Source organism: Episyrphus balteatus, chromosome 1 (genome assembly GCF_945859705.1).
Source record: "Episyrphus balteatus chromosome 1, idEpiBalt1.1, whole genome shotgun sequence".
Taxonomy (NCBI): domain Eukaryota; kingdom Metazoa; phylum Arthropoda; class Insecta; order Diptera; family Syrphidae; genus Episyrphus; species Episyrphus balteatus.
Window position 1 is genome coordinate 93862669 of NC_079134.1, and position 18386 is coordinate 93881054.

General features: G+C 31.1%; 1 protein-coding gene and 1 long non-coding RNA gene across 3 annotated transcripts in view; both read right to left on the bottom strand.

The window, feature by feature from the left end:
- Positions 1 to 18386, bottom strand: part of LOC129906432 (USP6 N-terminal-like protein) — a 442462-nt gene that overhangs the window by 116407 nt on the left and 307669 nt on the right. The window contains exon 7 of one of the 2 annotated variants that reach the window (XM_055982207.1): positions 6301 to 6406. The exons of the other annotated variant lie outside the window; for it this stretch is intronic. Within the exon in view, the coding sequence (XP_055838182.1) occupies positions 6301 to 6406 (106 nt within the window). The remainder of the gene's footprint in view (positions 1 to 6300; positions 6407 to 18386) is intronic. 2 annotated transcript variants of the gene reach the window in all.
- Positions 10755 to 12964, bottom strand: LOC129906434 (uncharacterized). The gene is made up of 2 exons (XR_008770787.1): positions 11714 to 12964; positions 10755 to 11640 (listed from the first exon to the last, which is right to left on the bottom strand). It is a non-coding gene; the product is annotated as an uncharacterized LOC129906434 (long non-coding RNA).

Consider the following 18386-nt stretch of genomic DNA (forward strand, 5'->3'; position numbering starts at 1 on the left):
TGAAAACAAAGTCCAAAAAATGCCAACTTAGTAAAACACACTTTAAGACCTCTAATTACGCTATTTCATGCATTTTTTTTTTTAATTTATCACAATTTTGAGATCTATTCTATTTATGTTTCATAAGAAAATTGAAAATATTGGGGTTATAAGGTTGCCAACTATGTTTTTAAGTAAATATAAGAAAACATGATATAATGAAAAGTTTCAATGTTCAATAAAACTGAGAATTTATTTTTTCCGTAAACCAAAATATACTTTTGTAATAGATTTTAGCGTTTTAAATTCAAATCCGGAGTCAAAAAAAATCTATGACGTCACGTTTGGAAAATATAAATTAATTTTGATCTGCTTATATCTCAAAAACGTGACGTCATAGATTTTTTTTGACTCCGGATTTGAATTTAAAACGCTTAAATCTATTACAAAAGTATATTTTGGTTTACGGAAAAAATAAATTATCAGTTTTATTGAACATTGAAACTTTTCATTATATCATGTTTTCTTATATTTACTTAAAAACATAGTTGGCAACCTTATAACCCCAATATTTTCAATTTTCTTATGAAACATAAATAGAATAGATCTCAAAATTGTGATAAATTAAAAAAAAAATGCATGAAATAGCGTAATTAGAGGTCTTAAAGTGTGTTTTACTAAGTTGGCATTTTTTGGACTTTGTTTTCAAATTTGTTGATTTTTTTGTAATGAATATTAATCTATGAGTCCTAAATCTTAAATCTAACACCTTTTTGACATGAATTTAGCCCAATTTCTAGCTTATATACTGTTTTGAAAATGAAAATTATATTTTAACGCTCATTCTTTCCGCCATTTTGGAGCCGCCATTTTGAATAAAAAAAAGTTGGCAGCCCTTTCGTATTCTCCATACTATAATCATTCAGTGTACCAAATTTCATGACTTTTCGTCCAGAAATGGCCGTGCAAATGAATTTTGTCGCCAAAAACGAAGAATGGCACCACTGTGCGGCGCACTATGGAAAATGCTCATACAAGAGCTGATCAAAAATCATTTTTAGCAATGTTGAATATATAATGATATTTTGGCTTTATTTTATACCTAATAAGTTATTCTTCATTATTCAGTAGTTTTTTTTTTTACCTAGAATATATTTAAAGCTTGAAAATTGAGTTCGAAAACGACATATCGGGAATCAGATCGATTTTTTGTCATTTTATGCATGTTTTCAAAGTTCGATTACGAGTATTAGTGCCAAGGAAAGTCCTATATTGTGATTTTTTTTTAGAAAGCGTATTAGTTATAGGTTTCAAATCAGGTATTGTTATTGTATTTCGAGATTTTTTATTGATGGAATAATTTCAAAGAAGAATACCTGTTCTAATAATGTCTCTTACCAATTTGTTTACAATGAACTACCCCACAGAAATACAGAACCTCGGAAACAGCCAAAATGACATTTTTTATTATTTTATAACGGTAATATTTCAAAAACGAAGGTCAATCAAAATTTTCTGACTTCAGATTCGGATTCAGCACCCCAGCTTGCAGTTTATCTTTGACGAAATTATTCACATGCTTTAGTAATTTTTAACCACACCAAGACCTACAATTCAATACATGACAAATATTAAAACTTTTTAGTTAATACAAAATGTATTAAAATTAAATATAGCTGTATTAAAACATAATACAATTTATATTAGAATTTAATACAAAATGTATTAAATTTCAAGTATTGCATATTAAAATTCAATCTTTTTATATTAATTTCTAATAAGAATTTTATTAAAAGTCAATACAAAAATATTTCAATTCAATACCGAATGTACTTAAAGTTAATAATATATGTATTCTTTTCCTAAATTCATTACCTACTGAAAATAAATATCAATATATAAATAATATATTAAATCATATATTAATGGTGATATTATTTTATCTGTTTCACAAACTATGGCATGTAAAATCTTACTGCCGATCAAAATTCATCTGCAATGTTTGCATTTTGCTTCGAAAAAACACAAAGCGCCTTCAAGTTAGTACAAATTTACAGGTTTTGATTTAATTTTTTTTTAGAAAAGGTGCCTCAAACAATGGATTTTTTCTTTTTTTAAATGGTGGCTGGCGTCCACAGTACACATAAGAAGGTAATCATGCCTATTACAGAAGACGCAGTAGGTGTGTTTTTTATTACCACCGGTCTTAACTGCACAAAAAAAACGCAGTCGGGGCTAAGCAATTTACATGTTAAATACAACAACACTTTAGCCCCGTGGGCTTAGTTGTTTAGCCCGGAGATTTCTCTGGGCTTAACTTTTTGAACAGTTTTAAATCTGTGCTACCAAACTTATTTTTTCATAAATTGTTTAGAATTTGTTTAAAGACGTGAAAACTCACGTTTGGAAGGACAAAATGTATTAAAATAGTTTTGCTAGCATACATTTTTGTATCTCTTTGTAAAATATACATGAAAAATACAAAAAAATGACGAAAGCGAAAAATATGACAATTCTAAATTTTTGTTGTTTCTGCTGTTTTCGGAACATTCAATATACAGTGCTGCCAAGATTTCAGGTTAAGCCCCGAGGCTTTTTTTTTGTCCAGTTAAGACCGGTGGTAATAAAAAACACACCTAGTGACTCAGTCCCCGGGAATCTACTCGATCCGCAACCGAATCAAATTTCAATCTGTGAACTCCCCGGGATGAACTGTATTATCGATCCACGAAAACACACTAAACTGCTTACCGACATATGTCATTGGTGACACTTATATAGCCAAATGTCATTCTATCACTTCCGCACCGGCGGCTTCAGTAATGAGAAATCTTGTGAAAGTGACTCTCACTCCCGCCGCAGTGCATCTGCGTCTTCGGTAATAGGCATGAATATATTCCGAAACGACATTGGTCGCCAAATTGTCATACATACATTGAAAAATCAATTTGGCGACCAATGTCAGCTACCGTAATTATTTTAACTACCGACGAAAAACGCACAAAGCGCACCACTAATTTTTAAAAAAATTATTCACCATTTTCCGCGAAGAAACACGAAGAAAAAAACAAAAAAAAAAAATTCCTGTTAACTGCGATTGAAATATAAAAATTAAAGGCAGACCTGACACGTGTACTGTGGCTGGCGTCGTTTGATTAAAATTTAATATTCTTGTATTATTACAATTTAATACTTTTTATATTAGTTTTTAATAAATTTGTATTACATTTTATTACAATTATATTGAAATGTAATACAAAAATATTAAAATCTAATACAGTGGTATTAAAATTCAATATTAGATTAGAATTTAACCCAGGGAGGTTAATTTCTAATAATTTTTGTATTTAATACAAAAAAGATTAAAAATAATTTTAATATTTTGGAAGTATTAAAATGTAATATTTTTTGTATTGAAAATTGCTTAAATACAAGAGCTGTATTAAAAAATACTCCAGAATTTTTAACCGTGTACAAATTTAAAAATTTTAATTAAATTTTTTTTTTTAGAAATAGTACCTCAAACAATGGATTTTTTTTTCATTTTTAATATGGCTGCTGCTGACCACAGTACCTACACATAAAAAGGTAATATCTTCCAAGCTGACATTGGTCGCCAAATTGTCAAAACATGACAATTTGGCGACCAATGTCAGCTACCGTAAATCTTATTTCAACTAATTACCGTAATTATTTTAACTACCGACGAAAAACGCACAAAGCGCACCACTAATTTTTAAAAAAATTATTCACCATTTTCCGCGAAGAAACACGAAGAAAAAAACAAAAAAAAAAAATTCCTGTTAACTGCGATTGAAATATAAAAATTAAAGGCAGACCTGACACGTGTACTGTGGCTGGCGTCGTTTGATTAAAATTTAATATTCTTGTATTATTACAATTTAATACTTTTTATATTAGTTTTTAATAAATTTGTATTACATTTTATTACAATTATATTGAAATGTAATACAAAAATATTAAAATCTAATACAGTGGTATTAAAATTCAATATTAGATTAGAATTTAACCCAGGGAGGTTAATTTCTAATAATTTTTGTATTTAATACAAAAAAGATTAAAAATAATTTTAATATTTTGGAAGTATTAAAATGTAATATTTTTTGTATTGAAAATTGCTTAAATACAAGAGCTGTATTAAAAAATACTCCAGAATTTTTAACCGTGTACAAATTTAAAAATTTTAATTAAATTTTTTTTTTTAGAAAAAGTACCTCAAACAATGGATTTTTTTTTCATTTTTAATATGGCTGCTGCTGACCACAGTACCTACACATAAAAAGGTAATATCTTCCAAGCTGACATTGGTCGCCAAATTGTCAAAACATGACAATTTGGCGACCAATGTCAGCTACCGTAAATCTTATTTCTTTTATATACCGACGAAAAACGCACAAAAACTGAAAAACCACGCACATCACTAATTTTTTAACAATTATTCACCATTATCCGCGAAGAAACACGAAAAAAATTTGTTATTTTTAAATAATAATTTTTCAAATGACATTTTATAAATTAATACATAAACAAATTTCCTGTTTACTGCGATTGAAATATAAAAATTAAAGGCCGACCTGACAGATTGGTGCCCATTTTTGAAAAACAAATTTTGACAACGTTCGAAATATAATTACGTTATTATGTGTATTGTGGCTGCTGACGTTTGATTGAAATTTAATATTCTCGTATTACAATTTAATACTTTTTATATTAGTTTTTAATAAATTTTTAATATATTTTAATACAATTACCTATATTAAAATGTAGTATAATTATATTAAAATGTAATACAATATATTTAAATGTAATACAAAAATATTAAAATCTAATACAGCGGTGTTGAAAATCATACAAGATTAGAATTTAACCCAAGGAGGTTATTTTCTAAAAAAATTTGTATTACAAGTTGTAAGCTTAATACTTAAATATTTAAATTTAATACAAAAAAGATTAATAATAATTTAAATACTTTGAAAGTATTAAAATATAACATTTTTTGTCTTGAAAATTGCCTTAGGCCGTGTGCGAATTGCGTTAAAATGTTGCTTAAATTTTCTACCACGATTAAATTTGACGTTTGGTTAAAAAAAGGGATCAAATTTATTTTTTTGCTGTGCGAATTGGGTAAAAATGTGTTAAATGGGACTTTCTTTTTTGCACTTCTTTGATTGAAATTCCCTCAAGATAAAACAAAATTACCTCAAAATATGGTTTTTCTTATATTCATTTAATTATTTTTTTTTAACAAAACCCAGCTGAAAATATATAAAGTTAAATATTTTAAACACTAGTGTCAAATTTTACCTTTCTCCGCAGCTGGATAAATTTTAACCTATTTTATTCACCAAGCTAGTGTCAAAATTTAACCAAACGTCAAACTTTAATCAACATTTTAACGCAATTCGCACATGGCCTTAATAAAAGAGCTGTATTAAAAAATACTCCGGATTTTTTAACCGTGTAAAAGTGATGCTTTGCATGAAAATCAGGAGTAACTTCGGTTAAACCACAGCTGTGCACAGGTTTGTTCTTAACATCATGCAAATCTTGGGTAAAATCACAATGTCGCGTCATTAAAATCACTGGTTTCCCCGATAAACGGATCATTCCGAAAACATCCCGAATTGCTTTCGAAAAATTACATAATCTCTACACTTTAAGAATGGGTCGCTGCTGTACGATTGTGTTTTTTTTTTTTGCTAAAATCATCTTCTAATCACGTATTGTTTTGGCAAAATCTTCGATAGCCGGGAAAAAAATTAATCATGGAACGTGTCGTTTAAAGCACGGGTTGGCCACTAAAACCAAGGGTAAATTAATGATTTAGTTGCCCCTTTAAAATCACGATATTGCTCTTCAAAAGTCACGGTTTCCACCCGAATTTTTGCTGTATTTTCGCCAGTAAAACACGGATAGCTTTGGTAAATCACTGGTTTTTTTTGTACAACCACGGGTTTCCCAAGTAAAATCACCTCAACCTGTTCAAGTACATATATGATAGCTTCATTAGTCCTTTTTATTCTCACGTAAAAACTCGTAAGGAACGTGATTATTAAAAAAAACACGAGGGTTAAAATATGGTTTGTTGCGCGTAATTGTTCTATTTTTTTAGCGTATTTTTTTTATTTAAACGAAGTTAAAATATAGTTAAACGAAGTTTAACTAGACTGAAGTTTATATTAAAATGTAAAACCGGACAAATAAAAATTAAAATTCAGTTTAAAACTTCACTGTGAAACTTGGAATAGCAACTAATAATAATGAATAGCAACTAATAGCAATGTTAAATGTTGTACTTACTTAGTGTCTTCAATTGAAAATGTTTCCGATGAGCCATGTGAAGCAACTGATGTACTTGCAAGTGAACTTCGTATTGAGTGGGAATCCTCTGGCACGTTAAGAGTAACTAAATGTTTGATTTGATGACAGTTAATTATTGTGTTTAAGTTTACAAAAAAAAAAAAAAAAAAAACAAATCAATTTAATTTTCTTAGTCCTTTTAAAATACACACATGTGTTCTTATAAGTACAAACTTTAAAAATATTTATAACTTTTTGAAATATAACATAAGCCCATGTTCCGCAATTCGATCGAAAGTGAATTAAAATCACTTTTCAATTTCACGTGAAACTGCATGTTCTACATTTAAACAAGGTGGCTAGTAGCTACATATTCACTGCGCTACGTCTGGTGCCTTTGCCTTAGTAGTCCAGATAAATTAGACATTCAACCCAGAAATAATTCGCATAGGGCTGAAAATTGGTACAGAGTAGAGATGCCGCGAACATTGATTTGGCCCAATACCGAATATTCGGTCACGCTCCTCGGCCGAATACCGAATATTCGGCAGCCGAATATTCGGCCAAGGACACTCAGAAAAAAACGTTGGTAATTTCAAAAATTTTATACTTTGTCTCAAGAATAGATGTGGCTTAAAAAATTCCCAACAACATCGTATTGTGACGATGAATAACTGAACTACTTTTAAGATATGTAAATGACTGAACACACTACCTACTACTGCAAAGGAAGACATCCAAAATCGAATTATATACATATGAGGACTGTTCGCCAAGCTAGAAGCTATCAAAAAAAGGTATAGGACTTGTAGATTTTGCAATTCCTTAAAAAAATGTTATGATACTTTATTTCTACGAGATATGGCTTAGAAGATATCGTGGTTTTAAAACGTGTCAAATGTCGAAAATATCGGTTTTTTTGCCTATAACTCTTAAACTATGAGTCCTATCAAAAAGTTATCTTTGAAAAAGAAAAAAAAAAATTTTATTTGTTCAAAATTCAAAGTTTGCGATTTTGTGTTATTAACTTCTTAAATATGAGTTTTTGGACATATATTTTTAACTCTTATCATAAACTAACCAAGCCTTTTGGATGAACCATTAAAAAGATAAAAAATTCTAAACACAAATACACAATCTTTCCCATACAAATCGTATGGGAAATAGAAATTTGCGATGCGGCGGTACTAAATGTTAACATTAAGGGCTGAAATTTTTACAGTATTTTTTTTTTCGTCATTTCCAACAATATTTTCAACAATGCTTTGAACAAAAAAAAAAATTTTTTTTTGAATCAGTCCAGTATACACTGCCGCTCATCTGAATAGGTTCACATTTGAGTTCATCTTACTTTTGACCTGTCTTTGTATTTAATGCAATGGCACATCTTTTTTATATATGTAACGAGAGAACATCTTTATGCGCTTAGTTTAGGAGAAAAAAAAATTGTCTTGGGGCCTACCGTTCTTCTCACACGGTAGCTAGACCAAATCTAGTCATAAAATCAAGCATATTTTTTGGCTCATCTGAATAGGTTCAAAAGCAAAAATGTTAATAAATGATGAGTTGCATGGGTCTGTTGGACTCAAAATTATGTCTGTAGTGCACTCAAAAGAGTGGTATACATATGTAGAAATATCGTTTTTTGTCTATTATCGGCAAATGGTCAGTGTTATCAAAACAAATATTCATAGCATGTGTAGATTATAAGTTTTTTTACATATTTCAATTCAGTTTTTATCTCTCCAGAGCTGTAATTACAAAAGAAACATTTTTTTTTATTTCGATAAAAATCAAAAATATCAGTTTTTTATACTTCACTCTTCTAAAATTCAGGTTTTGAAAAATATTCTTAATTTATTTCATAGCCCGTGATGTTTTCCATAAAAAAGATTACGATTTACTTTTTCACAGCTGCCATCGTTTAGAAGATATAAGCTTTCAGAGAGCGGACTATACGAAATATGTAAAAAAACATATAATCTATACATATAGGTACTTTTTTAAAAAATGTTCTAATGAAATAGCTAGCTGCATTCCTCCCCTTAAACAATTCAACCGTAATACTCGTACTTCAAGGAATGCCCATCAGTTTACACTTGAGCCCAATTTCGGACGTACCGTCAAATACAGAGATTCTTTCTTTAGTCGCACTACTAGAATGTGGAATGCATTACCCGCCTCAGTTTTTCCCTCCCATTTTAATGTTCAGAACTTTAAAACCAATGTGCATCGGTATCTCCTTTTACATCCCTTCCTCTTTTCCTAAAGCTCGTACTGTGTATACATACATATTAAGGGTACCCAAAACCCCTTTAGTGCGCGCTCATTATATAAAAAAAAAAAAAAAATGCTATGAAATTTTTTTTAGATAACACTGACCATTTGACGAAAATAGACAAAAAACGATATTTCTACATATACCACTCTTTTGAGTGCACTACCTTTAAAACGATAAGTGTTACTAAAGCATATCTTCAGCTATTTTGCGGAAAGCGTTACAGTTTATGATATGAGTTAAAAATGTATGTCCAAAAACTCATATTTTAGAAGTTAATAACACAAAATCGCAAATTTTGAATTTTGAACAAATCAATTTTTTTTTTACTTTTTAAAAGACTACTTTAACAAAAAACAAAAAATGCACATTATGTACCAGTTTTTCAAAGACAACTTTTTGATAGGACTCATAGTTTAAGAGTTATAGGCAAAAAACCGATATTTTCGACATTTGACACGTTTTAAAACCACGATATCTTCTAAACCATATCTCGTAGAAAAAAAAGTATCGTAACATTTTTTTAAGGAATTGCAAAACCTACAAGTCATCCATATACCTTCTTTTGATAGCTTCTCCCGTTTCAATGTTATATATGAAAAACCTAAATTTTCGACATTAAAACTTGAATAACTTTTTATGCACACATGGGACTTTTGGGGACTTTTGACATTTTACTTTAATCGACATTTAATGCTCTGTACCAATTTTCAGCCCTATGCGAATTATTTCTGGGTTTGCTCTTTTGTATGTTTATTTTGTCTGGACTATAAAGTACATAGTAACTAAAAAATGCATTATATTTATTATAATAAAGGGTTATTTCAAACATCAGAAGAAAAGTGAATTCAATTGAAATGCCGAACATCGACAAATGATTTTTAAAGTTAATTTTATAAATGTTTTTCATTACAATATACATATACACTGAGGGAAAAAACAACTTAAAATCAACGAGACCACGTTGATTCGATTATTTTGTAACGTACTCTCGAGATGTTGTCGAGTCGGAGATGAAAATTTAAGAAAACTTCAACCCCGAAAACCACCCACTCCATACACTACCAGTAGGGTTCAGAGCTTACAGGGACTCTAAAACCTACATGGAAGCAAAAGTGGATGGGTGTCCTGTTCCCTAACCGCGCGGCATGCTTGCATGGCCAAAGGTTAGCTCGTCGGTGGGGGGGGATTCTTGTAGCCAGGGAACTGGACGGCCGTTACGTTTTCATGCCGTTGAAAATTGTACGAAAAATATCGCGAAGCTGATTTGTCCATTATTATTTTTACAACCTGAAAATATTTTATTTCCTTGTGAAAGTGAGGAGAGCCAGATGTATTGATCTCAGAGGACTATCCCACCCTATAGTGTCACACATTCCTACTCTATGAGCAGGTCCATGCGACCAACCTAGTTACCACGGCCTCAATATTTGTAGCAACCCCAAAAGAACAAAATAAAACAAAAAAATAAACTAAGTTCTCATTTTGCCGTTATCGCCTTATAGCTCACTCTTTTGAGAGCCACATCCACCTGAAAAAAAAAACCTAAACCATAATCATGGTTTCAACTCCAAAAAAGCCAAAATAAAAAATGTATAGCAAAAAGTCATCTTATCAAATTCATAACAAAAAAAAAAATGACTAAATTCGATGCAGAATAAAATTAACCCATCCATATGTAACCTCAGTAAAGATAAAAGATTTTTTTTTCTTAATTGAAGGGTACAACAAATTTTATAAAAATTTAAAAAAATATCAATAGAACCTAATACGAAATGTTTCGACAAATCACTTATAGCCAAAATGATAATAAAGAAAAATGTATAAATGTTCAAATTTTTTTATAAAAAATATAATTTGATTATAAAATAATTATAGTTAAATTTCAAATTAATATGAATATAAGTTCATTAATCATCACAAAAAAATTAATAAAAAAAATCACAATGACACCTTGCTTAGTAATGTCAAAAAAAAAAAATGATCAATTAGAAGTTTCAGTTTACTTTTTTTTTCTTTCTTTTTCTCTCTATTTTTTTTCTATCTTTCTCTTTAATCTTATTATTCGTATCTTTCGGATCTTTCTTGTTTTCACTTTAAAAATATTTTGTATCTTTTATGTTTAAATGTATAACAATTAAAAATTATTTAAATTAAATTAAATTATATTCGTTCGTTCAAATTTTCAATCAATAAATTAATATTCTCACTTACCCCACAAATTGTTTTGCAATTTTGCATATTTTTATGTGTTACAGTGGTGAATTGTATTTTTGTTCTTCGTTGTTTATAATTCACATTTGGTCATTTCCTCCTGATAATGTGCACACCATCGCAGGATTGAGTTTTTGTTGTTGTTTTGTTATGATTTTGCTTATTTATTTTAAAGCTAGACTAAAATAGGGTAAAATAGAAAAAAAGAAATTTGAACGAATTGAATGTACAAGGTCAAATAGTAGATATGCAATAATTTAAGATTTATAAAACTTTTTTTTTTATTTTTTTACTTGAAAGAAAGATTTTTAGGTACTTAGCTTTTATAGTTTTTTTTTTTTTTGAAACGTGATGAGATAAAGGCTCAGGTAGAAGATGATTTTATATGTTTTTCCTGGATATTGCTTATTTAGGTTATAAGTGCAATTTTAGATGTTTTCCTGGATATTGCTTATTTAGGTTATAAGTGCAATTTTAGATGTTTTCCTGGATGTTTTCCGAGGATGAAAGTTTGGATGATTTTGATTGTTGAGTTGAGAGTGTGTGTTGTATTTTTTTTTGCTGTTAATTTTATTTGGTCCTTGCAGGATTTTTAAACAGGATCAAAAAAATAAAAATATGTACTTTTTTTTTACACATTTAAATAAAATAAAGGTGCCAAGATGGAGATTTTGGGGGTGATTTTTTATTGTTTGCTCAGGCTGCGAGTCAAATAGTTTTTTTTTTTCTGAATTTGGGCGATATTGTGCGGCTTAGCAAAAAGAGCACTTTTAGACTTTAAAAAGTCTGATTGGATGGTCGGGTTTTTAGTTTCGAATCGAATTCGATCGATTTTTACTCTGGAGCACCTGATTGAAAAATTACATTAATTTACATGTTCGTATCTAGGTACGTAGAGCGAGTAAACGAAAAATGTCTCACCTTTAATTTTAAGCAGTAATGTTTAATAAAACACAAAATTAATGTAGGTATGTAGGTTGTTATATGAAGTAAAGTCTCTCTTTCTCTCTCTCTTCATTTTGTAGTATTAAGTTAGTTTTAAGTAAGTCTTGGCAGTTGTGTCACGACATTCAAAGTGTTAACACCGAAGACAATAAAGACACTCTTTAAGCAAGTTAAGTCGTCTTATCATTATTCTATAAACATACAATATGGTGTCAGGTGTTTTACAAAAGTGAATTTTAAAAGTGTTCATATTACCCAAATATCATAATGGTCATTCTCATTAAATATGAAAGTAATAAAAACTGATGTACAAGACAATATGGCTACGGTAGTGACTCCACCAACTTTCACGCCAGCAATTCTTCCGCTTAATTTGAAATCTTCTAATATGCCGGTGGAATGGAAAAATTGGCTGACACAATTTAAAATATTTTTACGTGCATCCAGCTTGGACACCCAGGCAGACCAAAGAAAAGTAGCACTTCTCTTGCATCACATGGGACCAGACTCTTTAGAAATCTTTTTTTTCATTTGATCTCGACTTGGATAATGTCTTATTTGATGACCTCGTGGCTAAATTAGAAGCACATTTTTTGCCAAAAGTCAATATCGCTATGGAGCGACACAAATTTTTCACAAGGACGCAGCAATTAGGTGAATCAATGGATGACTACATAACCGCGCTAAAAAATCTAAGCCTTTCATGTGATTTCGACAAGCTAAGAGAAGAACTGGTAAGAGATATTTTTGTTTGTGGTTTAAGCAATAGCTGGTCTAATGTAAAAGAACGTCTGCTTACTGAAGGAGCTATAAAGCTTGAAAAAGCGCTCGAAATTGCAAAGACAATTGAGCTCACAAAAGACCACGCAAAGCAATTAGAATTAAATAATCAAAGTCATATAAATGCTATTAACCATCATCCTACAAAAAATTTCGAAAAATATCAAAATCAATCATACAACAATAATTTCCGTCATCAAATGTCACCTTCAATTAAACCACATTCAAACAGCAATAAAAAACAAAACAGCTATTCGTCAAATACATATATATCAAAAAACAATTGTTCCCGTTGCGGTCAAATTCACCAATATCGATGTCCAGCAATTGGTGTTACATGTAATACATGCAAAAACAAAAACCATTATTCTAAGATGTGCCGTTTAAACAGAAGAAACTCCAACAGTGCTTATGTACGAAATGTAGAAGCTTGCCAGCAATCAGATAATGAGGACTATAATGAGGGAGATGACAACACATTGTTCTTAGGTATGCTTAAGCAAACTATATGCACACCAAAGAACAGTTGGATTATAATGCTAACAATATCCAACCATACCGTTGAGTGTCAAGTTGATACTGGAGCCCAGGCAAATGTGATGTCATTAGAACAGTTTGAAGCCTTACAGTGTTCTTCTAAATTAACATCATCATCTACTCGCATCATGACATTTAGCGGTGAACGTCTTCCAGTTATTGGTTGCTGTATATTGAAGTGTATTCACGATGGTCAACAATATTTAATCAACTTTCATATTTTGGAACTCAGATGTCACGCAGTACTTGGATTAGAAACCTGCATTCAACTTAAATTAATTCCTAAGGTAGATAAGAATAATATGAAGTGTATAAATAAACAAGTGTCTGAATTTCAAAACTATTCAAATTCTTTCAACTCTTTAATAGAAAAAAGTAATTTCAGTGGTATAAAAACTAGTCAATCTATTTTAGATAACTATAGTGATGTTTTTAAGGGTCTAGGGCTACTAAAGGAGAAGTGTCATTTAAAATTGCGTTCTGATGTGCCACCTTCGATTGATTATCCACGTAAAGTTCCTTTTGCATTGCAAGGTCCATTAAAAGAAGAACTAAATCGTATGGAACAACTAGGGGTTATAGTAAAAGTTGAAGAGCCAACAGAATGGGTGAGTTCCATAGTGCTTGTCAAAAAACCAAATGGTAAAATCAGATTATGTCTTGATCCTAGGAATCTAAACAAAGCTCTTTTAAGAGCTCACCACCCTTTCCCCAATTTAGATGAGTGTAAGTCTAGAATAAAAGGTTCAATTTGTTTCAGTATTTTAGACGCAAACTCTGGCTTTTGGATGGTGCCTTTGGACGAGGAATCTTCCAAAATTTGTACGTTCATAACACCGTTTGGAAGGTATCGTTTTATGCGTCTTCCTTTCGGTATTAAAACAGCTCCTGAAATATTTCACGCACAAATGTTGAAACTCTTTTCGGATATTGAAGGTTTAATTATTTTTATCGATGATTTTTTCATATATGCGGAGTCAATTGAAAAACACAATGAAATTTTGAATAAGGTTCTCAAAAGAGCACAAGATATAGGTCTTAAATTTAATCCTGACAAGTCAAAAATATGTGTTGAAGAATTAAAATTCCTTGGTTTCGTTTTCAATAGGAATGGAGTTCGCCCAGACAAATCAAAGGTCAAAGCAATATGTGAAATGCCACGACCCACATCTGTAGGTGATTTACAGAGATTTCTAGGGATGGTTAATTACCTAGGCAGCTTTGTAAAAGACTTATCTGTCAAAAATAACCATCTTCGTCAGCTCTTAAAGAAAGACGTGGTATGGCATTGGAATGACATACATGAAAAAGAGTTTAACGATTTAAAGTCACTCATATCCAATGCACCGATTTTAACATTCTATAATCCGAATAAATTAATCACTCTTTCTGTCGATGCTTCTAAGAACGCTGTTGGTGCAGTTTTAGCACACGATAACAGCCCAATCGCTTTTGCTTCCGCTACTCTGACGTCCAGTCAAGAAAATTATGCTCAAATAGAAAAAGAGCTTTTTGCTATCCTGTTTGGCTGCACAAAATTCCACCAGTATGTGTATGGTCAGCGTATTTTGGTAGAGACTGACCATAAGCCACTTGTCCCACTATTTTCAAAACCATTGTATCAGGTACCAGCTCGACTACAAAGGTTTATGTTGCGTTTGAAAAGTTATGATTTAGATGTCGTTTACAAACCAGGGAAGTATATGTACACAGCGGACACACTCTCGAGAGCTCCATTGCCAGATACCATTTTGACAGAATTTGATAAGGATTTAGATATTCATTGCAACCTTTTAATAGCCAACTTAGCAGTTTCTTCGGATAAACTTCAAAGTATAAAAGTAGCTAGTGACAAGGATGAAATAATTTCCAAAGTCAAGGAGTACGTAAAGCTCGGTTGGCCAAATAATAAGAAAAAAGTTTCTCACTCTTGCATGCCATTTTATAAAGTCAGAGATGAATTGCATGTTATTGATGACATTTTACTTAAATCTAATAGAATTGTCATACCATCCTCTCTTCGCCCTGAAACTTTGAAACTTATCCATGAGGGACATTTAGGTGTTCAAAGATGTCAGAGTCTTGCTAAAGACATTGTTTTTTGGCCAAATATAAATAATGACATCCAAAATATCGTCACAGACTGTGAAACTTGCATGCGCTATAGGTCTTCACAGCAAAAAGAACCACTGCAGCCCCACGAAATACAACCAATTCCATGGTACAAAGTAGGAACAGATATATTCGAATTTAATAAACAAACTTATTTGTTAGTCGTTGATTACTGGTCTAAATTTATTGAAATTGAATTACTAAGCTCAGGATATAGCAGCCAGTTTGTTATTAAAAAGCTCAAATCAATTTTTGCTCGCCATGGAATTCCTCAAATAATAGTATCGGACAATGGTCCACCGTATAGCTCCCAGGACTTTAAACAATTTTGTTTTGATTGGAATATTGAACATACGACCTCCAGTCCGTATCTGCCTCGGTCAAACGGATTAGCGGAACGTTCGATCCAAACAATTAAGAAATTATTAATTAAATGTCTAGAAACTAATTCAGATCCTTACATTGCTTTATTGCACTATCGAACTATTTCCAAAGGAAACCTACCAGCACCCTCCGAGTTGCTTATGTCAAGAAAACTAAGAACTAAACTACCTGCCTTGTCACAAAATTTTATTCCAAAACAAATCGACACTGAAAAATATGCTACCGATCTTAAAAAGAAAACAGAAAAATCGAAAATATATTACGACAAAACAGCCAAAAACCTTTTACCTTTAGCCCCAGGCCAAAAAATTCATTATAAAAAGAATCCAACGTCCTATTGTGTCACGACATTCAAAGTGTTAACACCGAAGACAATAAAGACACTCTTTAAGCAAGTTAAGTCGTCTTATCATTATTCTATAAACATACAATATAGGTGTTAATTAAAACAATTAGAATTTTCTCCACCTGGAGCACCTGGTAGAAAAAAAATCACGAGGGCAAGTATTAGGGTAAAATGTAAAGCCAACTCAATTAAAAAAATCTCACCTTTTTTAAAAATTGGGTATTGCGCACAAAAGTAGGTATTGTTTTTTTTTTTTTTAAGATAACAACTATTTGTATTAAAAAAAAAAAACTTGAAAAAAAACTTTAATTAAACTTTTTTTTTAAAAAAACTTGAAATTGAAAAAAAAAAACTTGTAAAAAAAACTTATTTTGTCTTTGACTCGGATATATGTACGTATGACGTGTAATGTACGAAAAAATCACCAAAAAAGGAAAGATTGTGATTTTCTTGGAACTATTTATACCCTTGAGTAGACTCACAGGTTCCCTCACACATACACTCTCAAAACAATCATGGACGAAATATTTGGGTTTCCGTTTAGACATTTATTCAATGGTTTTTGACCACAAAAATACAAATAATATCTTAAAATTCATTTCTGAATTTTTCAAAAATATGTGTAATATTTCTAATCATTTTTGGTCAAAATTCATCGATCTTAAGATTTTTTTTGATATTATATTTAAATGTATATGTGAATTTTTTTTTTGTAAAATTTCGAATTTCGAAAAATTTATAAGAAAATTTGTCCTTGAACATTAATTTTTGTTTTTTTTTTTTTTTGTTTTTCCCTTTTTTCTATATATTTTTGTTCAACCTAACATACCCAAAACTGCTATAAGCTTTTATTACGACCAAGTTGATTCTAGGTGCCTCGTAGTCCAGTGGATAGAGATGCCGAACACATCTCAGACCCCCTGGTTCGAGTACCGGTGCGAGCACCAATGTCTTTTTTTGTATTTTTTAATATTTTTTTAATTTTTTTTTTCTTTCATAATTCTTTTTTTTTTTTAAACTACCTAATACAAAACAACTCTAAAAAAAAACAACCCTTAGCAGTTTTGGAGAGATGTAGAATATCCTGGAAAGATTTCATATAATACCAAGTCGAGCTTACTGATTGCTCCTACATGTATGCAACATTTTTTGTATTGATGTATATTTTTTTGCTTAGGTTCCACAAAGCTGAAATATACCTAACCACAGCTTCTCAAACTATTTAATATACATACACAGCACACATAGAACACTAACAATGACCAGCGATGTTCTAGTTCTAGTAACTATTCACATCTAAGGCACAAAAAAAATAAAGTTGACAAATGAGAGGTTTCCTACAAAACATTTTCATTTTGTATGCTACGAAGCTTAAAAATGAAAATGCAAAGAAACCCGTAAATGTATTCCTGAAGAGAAAAACCCACGCCCGAGGATAAAGTGTCTCGTGTTCAGACTGAGTTAGCCTTGAGTTCACTTTTTTTTGTTTTACTTTTTGAGGTCTTTCGAATGAAATATTCCCAGTATTTGTCCTTGTTCATTCTCCAACTCGTAAAGATGGTTACCAACAATCCTTTTAATCCTAGCCTTCAAAAACTTTGGACACAACTTAGCATTTCTTTTTTTGAATGCGTCGCTAAGGATAAAATTTCGTTTATATACAACATCACCTATCTTGAAATTTGAGATCTTACTTCTGGTGTTGTATTTGTGCTCGTATTGTAAATGTGCCTTTTCAAGTGCTTCTTTAATACTTGCATGTAGCATGTTGATTTTAGATGATTTTGGGATAATGTTTAGCTCTGAACTATTGACCTTACCTAGCTTTCTAAGAAGCTTGAAATCTGACCCATGTTCGACCATCTTTTGACCAAACAACGCTTCATACGGAGATACTCCAATCGCCGAATGCACTGCTGTACGCAACGCACATCCAATAGCAGGTAAATGGTTATCCCACTCCCTCTGATCCTGTTTTAGGTATGACCTTATAGCTGTCAGTATGGACCTGTTTACCCTCTCGCTAGCATTAGCTTGCGGTGCGTAAGATGCGGTTTTGATATGTTGTATACCTAATGATGACAAAAAATTTGAAAAGGACGAGCTAGTAAATTGTTTCCCGTTGTCAGTCATTAACGACTCTGGTACTCCAAATAAACAAAACAGATTTTCATGTAGAAATTGAATTGCAACTTCTGATGTCGCTGTTCGCAAGGCTTTTATAATGACAAACTTCGTCAATTGGTCGAGAGCAATAATAATAAATATGTTTCCTTTCTTGGAACGTGGATATGGACCAAGAAAGTCAACATACAGATGTTGGAAAGGGTAGTCAACCGTAAAAGCTTTCCCCATTTGTTCCCTCAAAATTTGGTTGGATGGTTTTGAAGTTTTGCATATTTCGCAACTGTTTATAAATAGTTTGACCTGAGATGCCATATTTGGCCAAAAGAACCTATGTTTAAGCCGGTGTAAGGTTTTGGCTATTCC